The following is an 18,527-nucleotide window of genomic DNA, read 5'->3' as shown; positions in this document are numbered from 1 at the left end:
CCTCCCTCAAAATAAGTTTTGAAGACCCCTGAGCTCTGTAGAGACGTTCCGGATCATGCAGGGAGAGAAACAGACTTGTGACTGAATTTCTAATGCGTAGCAAAAGCGCCAAAATAGGCCCCTCCCCCTCACACACAACAGTGAGGGAAGTTCAGTGAAACTGTTTTAAATTTAAAATAAACGACAGCCATGTGGAAAATAGTGCCCAAAAACAATTTTTCCCCAAGTACCTCAGATAATTAAACGATTTAACATGCCAGCAAACGTTTAAAATCTAATAATATGAAATGTCATTAAAAAGCCTGCTGCTAGTCGTTCCCACTGCAAGTTAGGCTAAAAGTTATATGCATACAGTATTGTCCCAGTGAAGTGCCATTCCCCAGAATACTGAAGTGTAAACATATATACATAACAGCCTGATACCAGTTGCTACTACTGCATTTAAGGCTGAACTTACATTATATCGGTATTGGCAGTATTTTCTCAGTCAATTCCATTCCTCAGAAAATAATATACTGCAACATACCTCTTTGCAGGTGAACCTGCCCGCTGTCCCCTGATCTGAAGTTTACCTCACTCCTCAGAATGGCCGAGAACAGCAAAATGAATCTTAGTTACGTCCGCTAAGATCATACAAAAACTCAGGTAGATTCTTCTTCAAATTCTACCTGAGAAGAAACAACACACTCCGGTGCTGTTTAAAATAACAAACTTTTGATTGAAGATATAAAAACTAAATATAATCACCACAGTCCTCTCACACATCCTATCTATTAGTTGGGTGCAAGAGAATGACTGGGTGTGACGTAGAGGGGAGGAGCTATATAGCAGCTCTGCTTGGGTGATCCTCTTGCACTTCCTGTTGGGGAGGAGTTAATATCCCATAAGTAATGATGACCCGTGGACTGACTACACTTAACAGGAGAAATATTTATGCAAAGAAAAAATGTGTGTATAATGTCCCTTTAATGCTTACGTTGGGAATATTCTCTTCCTGACCACTAAGAGGAGGCAAAAGAAACCCCAACACACAAGGGCTTTAAATCCCTCCTACTTGTTATACATATAGCCAAGAAGATGAGGAAACCTGGTTTAATACTGAGGCAGTTTGTGATTCAAATGAGAGGCCATGAGATCTATGACACAACACTACTGCTACAGATGCCCACATTGATCGTATGCTAGAAACCGGAAGAGAATAATTGGAAATCTGACCTTCTTGTAGCGATGTACTATACTGTGCGATGGAACAAGCGATAGTCACAGAATGCAAAATAGTACAGCGGTGGAGACTTTTTCACATTGGACCCCCCCCCAGTGACGTATATGCCTTTTTAATGTGGAAATCAAGTCTTGATTTTATTTTTCGTCATGTGTGCCACTGAACTATTTTGCAAAAAAAAAAAAAATCATCTATCCCTGGCAGCCCCAACATTTCACAATTTACTCCAAAACTTCCCGATTGCCCTGGGTGAAGAGACAGGCGACTGAGAAAGTTTGCCTCCCAGGCAGCAGGCCGGACAGAGATCTGTGGCAACCCGAGGGTTGCAGATTTGATCCCGGAGAGGTCCACTCAGCCTTTCATCCTTCCGAGGTCGGTAAAATGAGTACCATTGAGTTGGGTAATAATAACACCTGTTATCAGCGCCACAAGTCGGTTAAGTCCGAGCTTGTGCGCTATACAAGTATCCGTTATTATTAATTTGCCACATCTGGAAAGTGGATGGCAGCAATCCTGCAAGTTGGCGCTTTGCCCAACTGATGACGCAGATCACTTCCCACATCTCTAAAGGAACTGCTAGTTCCTCCCTGATGATTAACATAAGCCACAGCCGTGGTGTTGTCTGACAGGAACCTCAGAATAGATTTTATTTGTGTCTGAGGCTAGGCCAACTCTGTAAAGCCCTGAAGATTGCACTTGCAGAATAATTATTGATAACCTTGTCTCCTGAGGAAACCAAACTGTCTGCATTCTCCAAGAAAAAAAATACTACCCACACTAGTCAAAGAAAATAGGTTTTTATCCTCGGGGAACCAAGTACTGGTGAGTTTTGCACCAAGTCAGGGTGCAAAACAAGACTGTCTTGTTTTGTGATTCAATAGAATCATTTGAGACAGATCCTCATGGTCCCCATTCAATTGATGCTACGTCTGCAATTGGAGGGCCTGAAGATGAAATCTTGACAAATGGAGCTGCATCTGAAACAGCCACCATGAGATCCACAACTTCCATGCACTGAGCAGCGTGAGGGAGAGGGTTTAGCTGCAGAAGGGCAAAGGCCTGTTACAGCTTCAGTCTGCCCCGATTTGTCAGAGACAAAAGCATAGTCAAGAAATCTATTATAAAACCCAGAAAAGACACATGGGTCTGAGAAGTTAATGAGCTTTTTGGAAGATTTATTTTCCAATAGTGACAGTGAAGCCCATGAAGAACCATCTAAATGTAAGAGACAGACAGATAATAGGAAGGAGCCTAGACCAAAATGTGCTCCAAGTAAGGAAATAATGAAATTACTTGAGTTCAAACTACAGACAACAGAGCTCCCAATACTTTTGTAAACACTCTGAGAGCTATAGGCAGAGCAAATGGGACCAAATCTCAGGAACTTGACATGATCCCTGTGGATAAGAATATGCAAATAAGCATCTTTTAAGCCTATGGTAGACATAAACTGACCCACCTGCACTAAAAGGTAGAAAATTGCAAATTGTCTCCAGTTTGAAAGTAGAAACTTTCAGGAATTTGTTAAATATTTTAAGATCCAAAACAGGTAGAAAAGTACTTTCTTTCTTTGGTACCAATAAGAGATTTGAATAAAACCCCTTGTTTAATTTTGGAGTTGATCGCTCCCATTAATTCCAGATCTCTCACACAAGTTAAGAAAGCTTGGACCTTTAAAGGAACTGAAGACAGAAAGAATCTTCCCCAAAGAGGCCTGGAACAAAAGCTTATTTGATACCCCTGGGAAATGATTTGCAATACCCAGGATCCTGAACAGATCTCTCCCATCTGATCTGGTAGGGGGCTGCACCTTCATACAGTCTTGGGAGCTGGGGTAGACTTCTTGGTAGATTTGTTTCTGGACCAAGAAGTGTTAAGACTTCCAGGAGGATTTGGAGTAACCAGAACTCTGGGTAATGGGGGAATTTTTCTGAGTCTTAGTTTGCCAAAATATACAAAATTGCCCTGGAGATCTAAGATTACCTTTAGATTTTTTTTATCCTGTGGCAGTAGAGCTCCCTTACCCCAAGTGACTGTGGCAATAATAGCATCCAGTCAAGGCCCAAACAGAGATTTACCCTGGAAGGGGAGAGAAAGCAGTCTGAGCTTAGAAATCATATTAGCAGACCAAGACTTAAGCCACAAAGCTCGTCTAGCTAAAACAGCTAATGCAGCATTCTTATCAATAAAGCAAATCATTTCCACTGCTGCATCACAAATAAAGGAATTTTCTGTTCTCAGGAAATTAATGCGATCCTGAATCTCATCCAGAGAGGTTTCCCCAGAAATAAGTTCTGAGAGATTATCACACCAAACAGCAGTGGCAGGGAAGACACAGGGCTACACTGACTGCAGGTTTAAACATAAAACCTACAAGCTGAAAGGATTTCCTATGAAAAATGTTTCTATCTAAAGGATTCTTAAAAGAGGAACTATTCTCCAAAGGATTAATGGTACGCTTGGCCAAAGTGGAAATAGCTGCATTTACCTTAGGAAAGGGTTCCCAAATATCTGTATTAACAAAAGAGAGGAAACATAGATATAAAGGTACTCCTTGAAAAAGGGCGGAGTCCCGAAACGCGCGTCGGAGTGTAAAGACTGCTCACTGAACTGCTTCCCGATACAAGGACTTCTGATGCCAAAGACAAAGAATTATCGACAGAGCCGTTGTTCCACAATGAGATAAAATCCTAACAGGTGGTGTTTGTTTTCCCGTCCGCACGAGTGGATTAAAGTCGGGGCACTCCTATCTGTTCGAGAGGACATGGAATCGCAAGTATCATAAAAGTTAATTAACATGCATGTTTTAACTGGCCAGCTTCCATATTAATCCAGACGTTATACCAGCTTACACCGATGATTGGTGATACATATGCCGACTTAACTTACAGCTTCCACTGCATTAGAGACGCTCTAATATACTAACATAATACTGCTGGGAGACGCTGCACATGTTACGCATAGGTTGTGACATCAACTGTTAGAATTGCCACACACCGATACTCAGGCTGAATATAACCCTACCGCATGAGTGGTTAAAAAAAAAGGGGAACTTTGTAATAGCCTTGGAGTATGTTGAGAGTGAATACAAATTGACTGTTACACTTATGCTGAAGGAACTAACGGCCTTTTGATTTTTTCTTTTTTTTTTTTGATTTGCTAAAAGAAACATTATTATCAAAGCCTGTGGAAATGCTTATTTAACCTCACGTTTAAGAGGATATGTTTCTAATTGTAAAAAGAAATTTTCATAGCAACTTTGTCTGTTAACTTACATCAAAGATTAATCATTTGGATACAAGTTTGGAAGTTCAATATGTTTACGGGACTGTTCATCTACAAATGAACTTTTTAGGAGATATTCTTTAATACACTATAGCAGTGTTTTTTGTGAGAGTTTATTTTTGATTCTTCCAGGGACGCCTGAGTTGAATCTGTTTGTTCCGTGAATGAATGTGCTTTGTATGAGTGGATGGGCTGAAAGGGTGGGATTCAGGTTTTAGAATTGTATTTAGATATTCCACAATAAAATCTTGTTGTATTTTTTGCAGGTGTGCTGAGTTTGTTCTTATAATAGATATAAAGGGGTACTAAACCCAACCGTCTCTTTCATCAGATCAAAGTGAATAAAACACAAGAAAATATCCCAATATATAGTTTGTAAAACAGTGCTAAACAAACACATACCCCCCTCTCAAAAATGTGTGCCATGGAGTGCTGTGGAATGCATCTATGCATTCCATACTTACGGCAAACCGGATGTTAAAACTGAAGTCACTTCCGGTTTCGCTGAATCAAACAAAATATACACATTTCACCAAAACCATGGTTATTTAACCCAAATATGTATGGTGTCATAACTTAGTAATCAGCAGCTATTTAATAAAGGAAAGTGAAGCTGCAAAAGTGTGAATGGACTGAATAAAGTGTATATTTTGTTCCATGCAACAACCTCACCGAATTGGACCTGAAACTTGATATACACAAATTTCACAGAAACCTCAAAGTCAAAGAGTTTTTGGAGATGGAGCCCCACAACTCCAATTGCCCGGAATTAGGAATAATTTTTCAAAGGAAGAAGGAGAAAATGACGAACCAAGTCTTTCCCATTCATTCTTAATAATGTTCACCACCTTTACGGGAACCGGGAAAGTCTGTGGTACAACCCTGTCCGCATAGACCTTATCTAACTTAGGAATACAAGGTTTCTCTGGCAATTTAGGCTCCGGAACCTCTAAAGTAGCGAAAAATTCCTTTAGCAAAAACCGTAAATGTTCAATACTAAATCTAAAATCTGGATCCTCCGCAGCTGGAGGCTTAGAGGCAGCAGATTCCGACCCAGAAAGAGCATCCTCTGAAGTATCAGAGGAGTCTTCGTCAACTGATAATCTAGTATCAGGTAACTCCAATAAGCTAGCAGATGATCCCTGGGAAGGATAACAATATTTGACCTTTCGCTTGCGCTTAGCAGGGTGAGGTAAAGCACTAAAAGCTTCAGACACTGCCGTCTAACTGTTCAGTAAATTCTGGAGGTAAAAGGGCCCCTCCAGATGGAGGATCAGGAAGCTGCATGTGTAATAGGAGATGACTGTAGGGTGCGCACCTCACGAGACGGAGACTCCTTAGAGGTGGAAGGCTCAATGGTACTAAACATATTGACTTTTCTTGACATGATTACCTTATCAAGGCATGTGGAACATAATTGAGCAGGCGGATATACCGTGGCCTTCTCAGAATATAGACAGGCATTAGATTTAGGTAAAGAGGGAGTACCCTCTAACGTATCAGAGTCCTCCATAGCTTGTGCCTATAAAACGGACTATAGAAAACAATATAAAATGGCACCTTTATATCCCCAATGGCTGGGGCACTCACTACCTCCTATGACCCAGGCCAAACAGAGAAACCGCTTTGTCTCCTTAAACGCACGGTCAGGAACAAGGAAATCAGTGTGACCACACCCGGTTACGTGGTGCGCCATGCAGGACCGCCCCTGCTATAGGAAAAAGCGCGCCAAGCCTATAAGGCTGTGCAGCTTATCCGAAAACCAAAGTAAAACCTGTACGTTCCACATCTGCCTGAGCCTCATCTCACACATGTCGCAGCATAAACATAACAAAACAATTTATGCAATTAATCCCCCCTGTTCAATAATTCCCTTCCGGAGATATTAACCCTTGATTCCATAAAGATAAAAGGAGCCACACTGTGACCCTGTCGTCTTGTGTTATCATATGTGTATAAAAAAATGAAACGATCTTACCGGAATCTATGCCGTGGAACAGAAAAACAGCCTATAAAGTTTGACAGTCTTGTAGCATCGCTCATGACATGGACTTGAGTGATGGAAGCAGGCAGTGAAACTCGTCAATACTGATTGCTTAGGAGCTGTTAATACGAGTCTGGATTGGTTCGCAGAAAGACTCTCCCTGCATTTCCAGAACTTAACTTTCGTCAATGCTCTCACTGAGAGGCTGACAAGACTACTTAAAACTCCAGTCCCATTCCGAAGGGTAGATACCCTCCATAAGGAACTACTCCGTATCTTCTGACACTTCTCTGCCAACTTTCTGTGACGAAAGGCAAAGAATGGGATATGAGGGAAGTGGGGGAGGTATTTAAGCCTTTGGCTTGGGTGTCTTTGCCTCCTCCTGGTGGCCAGGTTCTGAATTCCCACAAGTAAGGAATGAAGCCGTGGACTCTCCTCATATTAAGAAGGAAATAAATATTAAAGGGAAAACCTATTTGTATAAGAATAGTAAATAATAATAAAGCACTGCATAAAAATCTAGTCCAGCATAATACTTAAAGGGCCATAATACCCAAATGTTTAAACACTTGAAAGTGATGCAGCATAGCTGTAAAAAGCTGACTAGAAAATATCACCTGAACATCTATATGTAAAAAAGAAAGATATTTTACCTCAGTAGCCACATCCCATTGTAAAGGATTTCTAAGCAGCATATTAGTATGTCTGTCCTGGGACAGCTGAAAGGATGAGCCTCGTGCACTCTCATATTATTTCCCTATTCAGATTAGGGAAGTTTACAATTAAATCTCATGAGAGTTAAGTCAAATTTCATGAGATCACAGTAAAAGAGTTCATGACCTCAGCACTGCTGATGCTGATTGGCTGCTGTTCATTTCTTTATTTTTTTTATCTGCAGCTGGGAGCAGCTGAGTATAACTTTTTACACAGAACTTAATAAAATAAATTCCTTTTTTACATAGAGATGCTCAGGTGATATTTTCCTGTCAGCTTTTTACAGTTATACTGCATCAGTTTCAAGTGATTTAGCATATGAGTATTATGTCCCTTTTATTAAAATATCTTACCCTTCAGTAATAAGACATTTGAAAAATGGCAGTTGCACTCAGCAACAAAGGAGCAGTTGAGAAATTTCAAAAAAGAAATAGCCCAGTTGCTAACTGTTGTGCTAATTTAGTACACAAAACATAAAATACACAAAGAGACTCCCCCTCACATTGTCAAACAGTTCAAGCCTATTTTTGTGTGTGTGTATAACAGTGGGAATAAGGTTGCATTGAGATGAATGTCCCAGGTGAATTAGTTGAAATAAATAAAGAATAATAAAAATAAAATTTGGTGTAAACTCACAGGAAAAAGACCATAGATCCTCATAAAACATCTAGATGATAACATGAGTGCAAATGTTGGAACAGTCTTACCTGAAAGGCACCCAGTCCACTGAGAATACCAGCCTTAGAAAGGACTGCTTCCAATATATAGCCCATCCAGTGCTGAGCACAATACAGCAGAGGATTTAAAGGCAGTCTACTTGAAAATTGTTATTGTTTAAAAAGATAGATAATCCCTTTATTACCCTTTCCCCAGTTTTGCATAACCAACACTGTTAAATTAATACACTTTTTACCTCTGTGATTACCTTCTATCTAAGGCTTATTAGACTGCCCCTTATCTCAGTTCTTTGGACCTGTCCATGCGACACCCGTGGCAGGCCGGTGACTAACTCCCTCACTGAGAGTAATTGTGCCACTACTCCATAATCCAGTCTCTCAGTAGCAGCTTTCTCAGGGGGAAATTCAGGATTTAACTCAGTTAAGAACCCCTCTCAAATCAAATCTGAAGAGCACCTCAATTCTTCAAAAACCTCCTGGGAGGCAAAGTTTAAACTGACACAAGGTGAAGTGGCAGGGATAAAGTGCTCATAACAGCTTGGGGAAAATTGCCTCTTCCTAATGGCAGGGAAGTGAATCCCAGGCATAATGATTCCTTATGAAAGAAATATATATTTTAGAAAATGTTTTGGATAAATGCTACAGAAATAAATGGAAAGCGCTTGCCTTAATGGTCTGCTTTTGTGCTTTCACTGCCAGAGAAGGTAACTGCATAGAAAACCTGCAGGGCGAAGGGAAGCTTTGTGAAGAAGCTTTGAACAGAACTCATGAATGAATCGCTCCACGGTAAGGAACAGCTTCTGACAGCTAATGAAAATGTGACGTACAGCACCTCAAGGGAAAGAGAGAGGATTGTAATATCTGTTGCACAACAGAGATACATTTGTATAAGAAGTGAGCAATTAGACAGAGCTTCTTCTGGTGGCAGTAAAAGTAAAGTGTAGTCTTCAGTGTATTTACCAGTAATGGTAAAGTGAATGTCAGTATGTTGTAGACCTGCAAAGACTTTGGAGACCAAACTGTCCCATAAAAGAGTACTTAGGAGAAGTCAGTACTCTGTATTTACTGTTATAGGAGTGGAAGAGGGGTGCACACTTTGGGAACCAGAAAGCTTGTGAAGTGTGTCAGCTGTGGATTCCTCACCCCATCCTTGCATATAGTGTATATGAACAGTCCAAACCATATTGCAGAGCTTAACATATCTGTGAAAGGTATGTTGAAAACTCTGCGTCTGGCAGGATGTTTGCAATTTACATAAACAGAACAGAAGGAGGTCAGAGCTAAAGTATATCCAGTAGTCACAGAAACAGAAGGGTGGAAAGCAGTCTCCATGCAGTAATTTCAAAATCTCTAAGGAGATGGAAATGGACGGAAGTATGAGGTTGTCTCCTGAAGTCTGTCTTTCTTCAAACAGTGGCTTATTACTAACCTGATGCTTTAAATATTATCCTACTTCATATGCTGTTATTGAAAATATTAGAGAAAATGCACTTGGCAGTTTTAGAAAAAAAAATTCTCTTTGAAATCAACAATTCACCAAATGGATTACCAAAGAATAAACACAAACACACATACAGTTTTATATTCTGTGTAGCGATCATCAATTTGATCACTCAGATGTTTGGTTCATCTGATTTTTACCTTATTTTTCTCAAAAAGTTCAGCCTGGATTGACCTCAGATCTGTATCAAGTGCATTGGCTGTCTGCCGTCTCTTCCGAGTAAGAATCTCTTCTAAATCTTGGATCTGAAGCCTCAACTTTTTGTTGTCACGTTCTAAACTCAACTTTTCAGTCTCCAGACGCTCACGGCGTCCCCACTCTTCTGCATTCTCAGCCTGTAGACCCTCCATCTGGAAACGGACAAACATGGACAATATAATATAAAGAGCACCAACAGAGAATTTAACCTAATACCTATCATCTGAGAGACACTGAGTTGGGCTCTTCAAAAAATTACAGCTATTTGTGGTAGTCTATAAATGTTGTTCTACTAGGAACATTAAATAAAGAGTTTGTCGTAAAATTTTTAATGCTGGCTTACATTCCTTCCCAGATACCTCAGCCCGGAGCTCTGCTAACTTCTTGTCCATAGTGGAGCGGACTCCAAGCTCATCTTGCAGATCTTCAGAAATTCGACCCAACTCATCTTGATGTCTCTCTCTTAATAATGTGAGCTGTGAAAGTGATATTATGTTACATATATGTAGAATATATATATATATATATATATATATATATATATATATATATATATATATACACACACACACACACACATATACATATATATACACACACACACATACATACAAACTCTCAAATATGGCAATACAAACATATATACAGATGTTTATAGTGTATTCTTACCCAAAACAAATACTTTGTTACACCTAACAGTTGTGTTAAAACCTATCTTTGCATACTCAAAAAGACCAAACCCATACCAGAAGTGATGCTGCGACTACCGGAAGTAACAAACGCATCAAAGGAAATATTTATTGTGCAATATTTAGATATCCATTGATATCAGATATTTAGTTGTACAGGTACTGGTGACCATGACAACCCATAGAGCTATTTAAACATTAAACCAATATACATATTTTTCAGCAGAAAGCTTTGTATACTGATATATAGGTTTACTTTATTTATGTGATATCTAAATATTTCATAAATAATGTTTCCTTCAATACATTGTATAGACATGTTGTTATGGTTATTATGGTTCATCACTTCATTATGTTTTCTTTTGTTTTTTTTAAGCTTGCAAATATTAGCATCTTAATAGTAATGAGGGATTTGTTTTAGGTAAGAATACATTATAAATCACTTTATATCTGTTTATATTTTTTTTAAATTCTTTTTATTGAGAGAATGACACACAAAAATGACAGCAACAAGGACATTTATAATCAGGGTTGTACATATTTGTGAAACAAGTTCTAAACTGTGATACAGAGATCATGAAGCATTTCTATAAATAACCTGTGGTACGCAGATCACCATTCAGCAATAACCCTTAATTAGCATCCATCATTATAATTTCAAATTAAAACTAATTAGAGGGTCAGTCATACAGAACTCTGTAAGATGACACGCACAGCTATTAGAGGTGCAAACGTCATTTAAGGAGAGTGCTGTGCTGTGGGTGGCCGGAGCCACTGAGTTTAGAGAGGTGCAGCGGCACAGTCAGGGTGAGTTTAGCACTCTTTTTTTAAATAATTGATTTCTTAAACTCAACTTTATTTTTAGTGATAGTAAATCCTAAACATTAAACGCTCAGATTTACCATCACTTTAATCCCCCCAAACTTTACTGATATTACCATCCTCGCCGTCCTCTTCTGCTCTGCTGTGTTTTTGTTTTTTTTCAACAGATCATCCAAATGCACCATTGGACTAAATGTAGCGCACTGAGGCGCTGGGTAAAACTACATTTAGTTCAGTGGTACGGTTGGAAAAAAACTGAATTTACACTTACCGATAAATTTCTTTCTTTCAGGATGATGAGAGTCCTTAGGTGTCCATAACATGTGGGACATATTTCCTGCCACGAGGAGGAGGTCAGGATCCCTCACAAGACCTTTAATCCCTCCCACCTCCTCTCCCCACTTTATTTACGTATCACTGAGCCTAGGAGGGAGACAGAAAGCAGGGTAAAGAGGTGCAAATAAGAACTGTCACCCATATAGTAAAAAAAAAAAAAAAAAAACCCAGGCAGGTCCTATGAACTCTCATCATTATTATTTATCGGTAAGTATAAATTCTGTTTTCTTTTGTAAGAGGATGAGAGTTCATAGGTGTCCATAACATGTGGGATACAATATCCGAGCTGAGAGTCCATGTTAAGGACTGATGGTAAAAAATTATGGCAGTTCCTTTTTGCCGGAAACTGCGGCCTGAAGGACTTTCCTGCCAAAAACAGCTTCGGAAGAAGCATAAATATCAAATTGGTATAATTTAAAAAAGGTATGGAGAGAAGACCAAGTTGCTGCCTTGCAAATCTGTTCCAAGAAGGCGTCATTTTTGAAGACCCAAGTAGTAGATACAGACCTAGTAGAATGTGCAGTTACTCTTTTTAGAGGCAGTTTTTCCTGCAACCAAGTAAGCCTTACTAATAGTCTGCTTAAAAGTCATGATGCCAAATTCACCGCTGTAGCCTTTTGACCCGTTGTGGGACCTGAAAATTAGTCAAACTAGCTAAAAGTCTGGCTAAAATCTTTAGTAGCCTGAAGATACAATTTTAAGGCTCTGACTACATCTAAATTGTGTAGAAGGCTTTCCTTTGAGTTAGAAGGATTTGGGCACAGAGAAGGAACAACAATCTCCTGATTAATATTTTCTGAAGACACTACCTTCAGGAGATAATCATATTTATTCCAGAGACCAATTTATACTGATAAAAAAAATCAAAAAGGGGGATCAGAAGACAAAGTTGAAAACTCAAACACTTCAAGCGGAAAAAATGGCTAGAAGAAAGAGAACCTTCCATGATAATAACTTTAGGTCCAGAGAATGCATAGGGTTCAAAGGGGGGACCTTGCAGAACAGAAAGAACCAGATTCAAATTCCTAGGGGAAGAAATGGGCCTAATAACAGGGCGAATTCTCGCCAAGGCTTGAACAAAAGTTTGATCAGGTCAGCTACTTGTGAAAAAAAACAGATAATGCCGAAATCGGAACCTTTAAAGAACTAGCCAATAAACCATTATCCAGTCCATACTGAAGGAACTAAAGAAGTCTAAGGATTCTAAAAGATTTCCAGGAGAAACCTCTAGAAGAACACCATAGAAAGTAAGCTTTCCAAATCTTATAATAAATTCTCTGTGTGACAGGCTTTCTGGCTTGCAGTAGAGCAGAGATAACAGAATCTGAGAAACCTCTGTTTTTGAGAACTAGCCGTTTAACGTCCATGCCATCAAATTCAGAGATTTGAGATCCGGGTGATACAAGGTTGCTAGAGATGGCAGATTTTTCCTTAGGGGTAGAACCCATGGAAGCAGAGAAGACATCTGAATTAGATCTGTATACCAAATTCTGCGGGGCCACGCCTGGAGCTATGAGAATTACAGAAGCAGATTCCTGTTTGAATCTGGCAATGACACTTGGAAGATGAACAAACGGAGGAAAGAAAGGCCAAACAAAAGTTTCAAGGGCAGACTATAGCATCAATCATGTGAGATCTATGATCTCTTGACCTGGCGCAATAAACCGGAAGTTTGTGGTTCAATTTGGACGCCATTAAATCTATTTCTGGAAGACCCCAACTCAGGAACAAATTGATCGAACACATCCTGATGAAGAGACCATTCTCCTGGATGGATGACTGATGACTTATATAATCTGCTTCCCAATTGCTCACTCCTGAAATGTGAATGGCCGATAGGGTGCAGTGGTTTTCCTCTGCCCATGACAGAATGTAAGATATCTCTCGCATAGCTAAGGGACTTCGAGTCCCTCCCTGATAGTTGATGCATGCCACGACAGTGACGTCTGACTGGAACCAAATAAAACTTTCCTATTTGAGAAGGGGATAAGATTGAAGGGCCCAAAGAATCGCACAAACATCTAAAATGTTGCCTCCAGAGGGGACCATACTCCCTGTGCCCTCCGGGACTCCCAAAGAGCGCCCCAACACAGACTTTCCCTCCACCATAAGAAAGATTGTTTAACCAAAGAACTGAGTTCTATCTACTGTTCCAGATGGAAACAATCCTTTGACTACTGTTGATGCATGGACAACTGGAGAGGACGAAGCTAAAAACGAGCAAAAGGTACTGCTTCTCATGCTGCTACCATAAGCCCTACTACTTCCATACAATGTGCTACAGATGGAGAATGGTCCATGTGTAGGGAAAGACAGGCAGACTGAAGTTTGGTTCTGCGAGTATCTGTGAGAAATAAGCGCATTTGAACAGAGTCTATTATTACTCTCAGAAAAACCACCCTTGTGGCTGGTGATAAAAAGTTTTTTGGCGGACATTGATTTTCCATCCATGTTCCTGAAGGAAAGATACCATTCTGTGGGTATGAGTAGTAGCCAGAGAAATAGATGGAGCTTGGACCAAAATATTGTCTAAATAAGGGGCAATGTAGATTCCCTGAGTTCTGATCACTCTTAAGAGAGCCACTAAAACCTTTCTGAAGATGCAAGGGGCTGTGGACAGAGGGGAGGGCCACAAACTGGAAATGATCCTTGTGAATTGGGATTAAACTCTTGTTTTAAACTCTGGAGAAAGGTCAGTGGAATCTCCCTGAACCACATAAATAGGCATGGACACTAAATGTCTGCCAGGCGCAATCTGACAGGGTTATGGGTTGCAAATTGGAGATGTGGGACACAATTGGCACAGAACCAATTCATTTGGTCCACTGAAACAGTTTTGCTTCATAAACAGGGATTATGGACTGCAGAATGTTCTTGGGCTACAGTATGTTCCCTGGGGGTCCCTTTCAATGAGTCAGTTATATTAGATGGGGTACAGATATGACTCCAAAATAAAAAGCAAAACTGAAATGGAAATAGAGTATATATGTTCAAAAACTTTAAGTAACAAGTGTATTTACCCAAAATATAACAAACAACCTAGAAAAACACTTCAGAACTCAAGAAATCAGAAATAAAAGCCAAATGATTCACCCTGAGAAACAAATTTACCTACCCACCCCCTCAGCAGCTGCTATGAGGGTATACACCCACCTCCTAGCAAAGACTAGGCCCAGATAGCTTGCAATGCCTGTAGGCAGTCCCTTAGTAAATTTCAGCTAGCAACTGATCCTATGAGTAAGAGAGAAAAGGGGGTGAAAGATAAGCAGGCCAAAGCCTGTGAATAAAACACAATTTACATGCAAATGTGAATAAAAGCCCCTCTTTCGATTCCCCTTCTGTCCCCCACCCTAATCGCATCCATAATGAGCTGTAAAGCTTTTCTGGTTTGAGAGGAAAAAAGTAGAATCCAAGTCAAAAACATACTGAGAGCAGCTAAGGGGAAATAGGGCAATGGAATAAGAGGGATTTTAACTCTGAATTCCAGATTTTTTTTGTGTTAAACACATAGGTAAAATCTCTTTGTGTAATGGCTGTGAGACCCCAACTATGCAGTACCTATATAAGGAGAGTACTAGAGTCACTTACCTGGACTGCAGCACCCCTCCACTGTATCTTACCAGCTTGCTGAGCCCATCCAGTGCAAGAAATATACTGTATAGTATACTTACTGGAGGCTAAGGGACGTGGTCCCCGTAATGCCCGAGGGTAATTATGGCAGAGAGATTTACCTGTTAGGGTACTGACATGCAGGAACGGAGGTATTCCTTTACCCCTGCTTCACTCTTGGAGAATTTATCCTGATGTCTTCTCTGAACAAAGATGGAAGAGGGGTACTGGGTATCAAGTCAGGTCGGAGCTTCTAATAAAATGATTAGATAGAAAGTAAATAAAATGAATGCTTGCAGAGTACCTCTCAACCTCTCTCCTCAGCGGCCAAGAACTTATTGAGTGGGAGGGATTAAAGCTCTTATGAGGGTTCTTGACCTTGTCATACTGACAGGAAATATATCCCACATGTTATGGACACCTATGGACTCATCTTACGAAAGAAACAAATTATGCTTACCTGATAAAATCATATCTTTCATGGTGATGAGCATCAACAAGCCATTTCTCCTGGAATTCAATTCCTGGCCACTAAGACTAGGCAAAGATTCCCAAAGCTCTAAAATCACTTAATCTCTACCACCCCCCTGGTAGTCTAGTCCAATGGTTTATAAACCTGCCCTCAGGCCTACCTAACAGGCCACATTTTAAAGATATCTGAGCACAGATCAAAAAATCAGCTGATTAGAAAACATGATTATTGCACCAGCTTTTTTTAGCAGATAAGTCATTTTCAGATCTTAAGAAAGGAGAATTCTTGGAATTTTAAAAGAATGCCAGCTAAAACCCTGGTTTTCATAGCAGTATAGCAACACCTGTTTCTTGTAACAGGATTTATATTGTGAAATAAGGAGTTCATTACAGCATCAAAGCAAACTAAAATTGGTATTCCATCACTAATCCATCAAGATGAGTGACTCGAAATCTTGATGATTGGAGAAAGCTTGACATCAGAATCTGATCCGCAAACCAAGTTCTGTGGGGCTTGACTAGAGCAGTCAGATTAAATTTAGAATGTTCTATTCCATTCAAACTAGGACATCCATTCTATGTCTGGGTGACCCCATTGTTCCACAATCTAGTAGAAAAACTACTTGAAGGGTAAAACATTCCTGTGGAAGTGATAATCTACTAAAGAACTCTGCTTCCTAAATTTCCTTCCTGGAATGTAAAATATAGAACATTTTTCTGGGACCAATTAAAAAAAGCTTCAGACTTACTTTATTGCTAAGGAACTACAAGTTCCCCCTTGATAGTGGATATAAGCTACAGCTGAAACATATAGATAGCATCAAATGAGAAAATGATGTACTCTTATGCTCAACAAGTTACTACTATATGCACATAGTACACTCTGGCAGCGATTTATAACTGCATATATATACACCACACCCTTAGACATTATTTACACAAAATCTGCATGAAATCTAACCCAGAACGGAACTATTCATATACTACCGATGCCCTTATAACTCCATCATTTAAGAGACTTACATAGATAATAAGGAAGTGCAATGTTTCTATCTATCGATAATATTTGATTCATAACGGGTATCTAGTACCTGAATCACGTCACCAATATTATATTAATCAAGCTAATATATAGGTAGACACTTATACAAGACTTATCAGGGGCTTCTAGCCAGTATTAACCTAATATTTGTGATCATCCTGTAGTTATGCCTCTTATCAAGATATGAAATATGGACATATTTAACAGGATACCTAACACTATTTAATTTGTGTGACCACTAAAATTAATAACAGTCCCCGATTCAACACAGCAAGAGACAATACGCGACCTGATAACCAATATAGACTGACCCTACTGTCATACACCACCAGGTACAATACTTGAATCATTCAATTGATTCACAGGTTAAGTCGTGACATACAAAATAGACTTCTATTTACTCCACTATATAGAAGTATTCCATTGTACTCATTATAGGTGGAATTCTTAACCTGCTTCAATTTTACAAAAGGCACCCTCTAGTAGCATTAAGGCATAGGAGTTCTCTATACTTTTCTACTACCATAATTGTAGTGACACACTGTGATACACAGATTAAGGCATCTACACAGTATTTGTGTTCACTACTCATAACTTTGATACAGACTGCTTCACTTTGAGTCTTTTAAATCTATGTGTTGTTTGTTTAGTTGTTTACAGATTTTATTGACATTCTAATAAAAGTTATATTTTAATTTCTCTCACATCCAGTACTACTCACTAGTCTGGGCGTAGAGTGCTAGATGTGCATACTTTTTTGTGGCAAGTGTCTATACTTCCACTTTTTGAATACAGCTGAAACATTGTCTGAATGAAAATTGGGATGTTTCTCCTTTCACAGGAGGACAGCTAAACAGGGAGCTAAAGATTACACGTCCAAGATAATTATTGGTAACCTCGACTACTGAGAAAACCAAAACCTCCTGTTCCCTCCTGGACCCCCAGTCTGAACCCCAATCCAAATGAATGACATCTGCAGATATTTTCCAAGTTGGTATAATAAAGGCACCCCCAGTAAAATAGTTTGGAAAACTATGCAACGGGACAGAGATTGCATCACTGAAGAATTTAATAGGATTCTAAATCGAGTGAACATTTTTGCACCATTGTCGAAGCATGCAAAGTTGAAGAGGACCGTGAATAAAGGACGAACATCTCATACTGCAATCATCAGACCTAACACTTTTTTATTCATTTAGCTACAGATGGGTTGGAAATTTAGTGTAGTTCTGAGCAAACTGACTGTAACTTTAATCCCTGATCATTTAGAGAAAGCTGCATAGTCACTTAGTCTATAATAACTCCTAGAAAAAGAGACTCTTGATTAAAGAGAACTCTTTTAAATGAATTAGCCAACTATGTCTGCAAAGAAAGCAACAGTAGAATGTTGGAAAAAAATGCAGCTGAAGGAAAAAATGGAGCATGAACCAATATTTTGTCCAGGTATAGAGCCACTGAACTACATGAGTACTTATTACAGACAAGAGAGTTTCTAGAACCTTCATAAAATAAATCTGGGATATGTAAATAGACCAAACGAAAGTGCTACAAACTGAAAAAGTTTGTCCTAAAAGGCAAATCTTAGAAACTGGAAATAGTCTAGGAAAAAGAAGGAAGGCAATTTGGAGTGCAAAAACCAATGGCACTACTGTTATTACAGATTTTTTATCCCTTTATGGTATTTTATTTTGTAAATAGTACTTTTGGGTATAGGTGCTGTGTATTCATTTAATAACTAGAACTTATAGTGCACAAAGAGTACAAAAGATAGAATTCACCGATAGCACTCAGAAGTCTGTTGCGTAATTTATTATAACGTGAAAGATTATATTTTCTCAAAATGAATGTATGTTAATAATACAAAGTTAATATAAAAAGAAAAAAAAGGGGAAAAAAAGAGCTGTAATGAAAGACAGACGGCATATCATTCACATATCACGAGGCAAAGGCATGTGAACTCGAGAGCATTACCAACAA

General features: G+C 39.2%; 1 protein-coding gene across 4 annotated transcripts in view; it reads right to left on the bottom strand.

Annotated features, from left to right (window-relative positions):
* The window catches only part of CCDC102A (coiled-coil domain containing 102A), a 365,633-nt gene that overhangs the window by 113,903 nt on the left and 233,203 nt on the right, over nucleotides 1-18,527 (bottom strand). For all 4 annotated transcript variants that reach the window (XM_053702750.1, XM_053702734.1, XM_053702742.1 and 1 more), the window contains exons 5-6: nucleotides 9,941-10,057; nucleotides 9,524-9,733 (exon numbers count right to left, since the gene is read on the bottom strand). In XM_053702750.1, coding sequence (XP_053558725.1) covers nucleotides 9,524-9,733; nucleotides 9,941-10,057 — 327 coding nt within the window. The remainder of the gene's footprint in view (nucleotides 1-9,523; nucleotides 9,734-9,940; nucleotides 10,058-18,527) is intronic.

The sequence above is a fragment of the Bombina bombina genome, chromosome 1, assembly GCF_027579735.1.
Source record: "Bombina bombina isolate aBomBom1 chromosome 1, aBomBom1.pri, whole genome shotgun sequence".
Lineage (NCBI taxonomy): Eukaryota > Metazoa > Chordata > Amphibia > Anura > Bombinatoridae > Bombina > Bombina bombina.
Note: the sequence above shows the minus strand (reverse complement) of the source record. Positions and strands in the feature narration are given on the sequence as shown.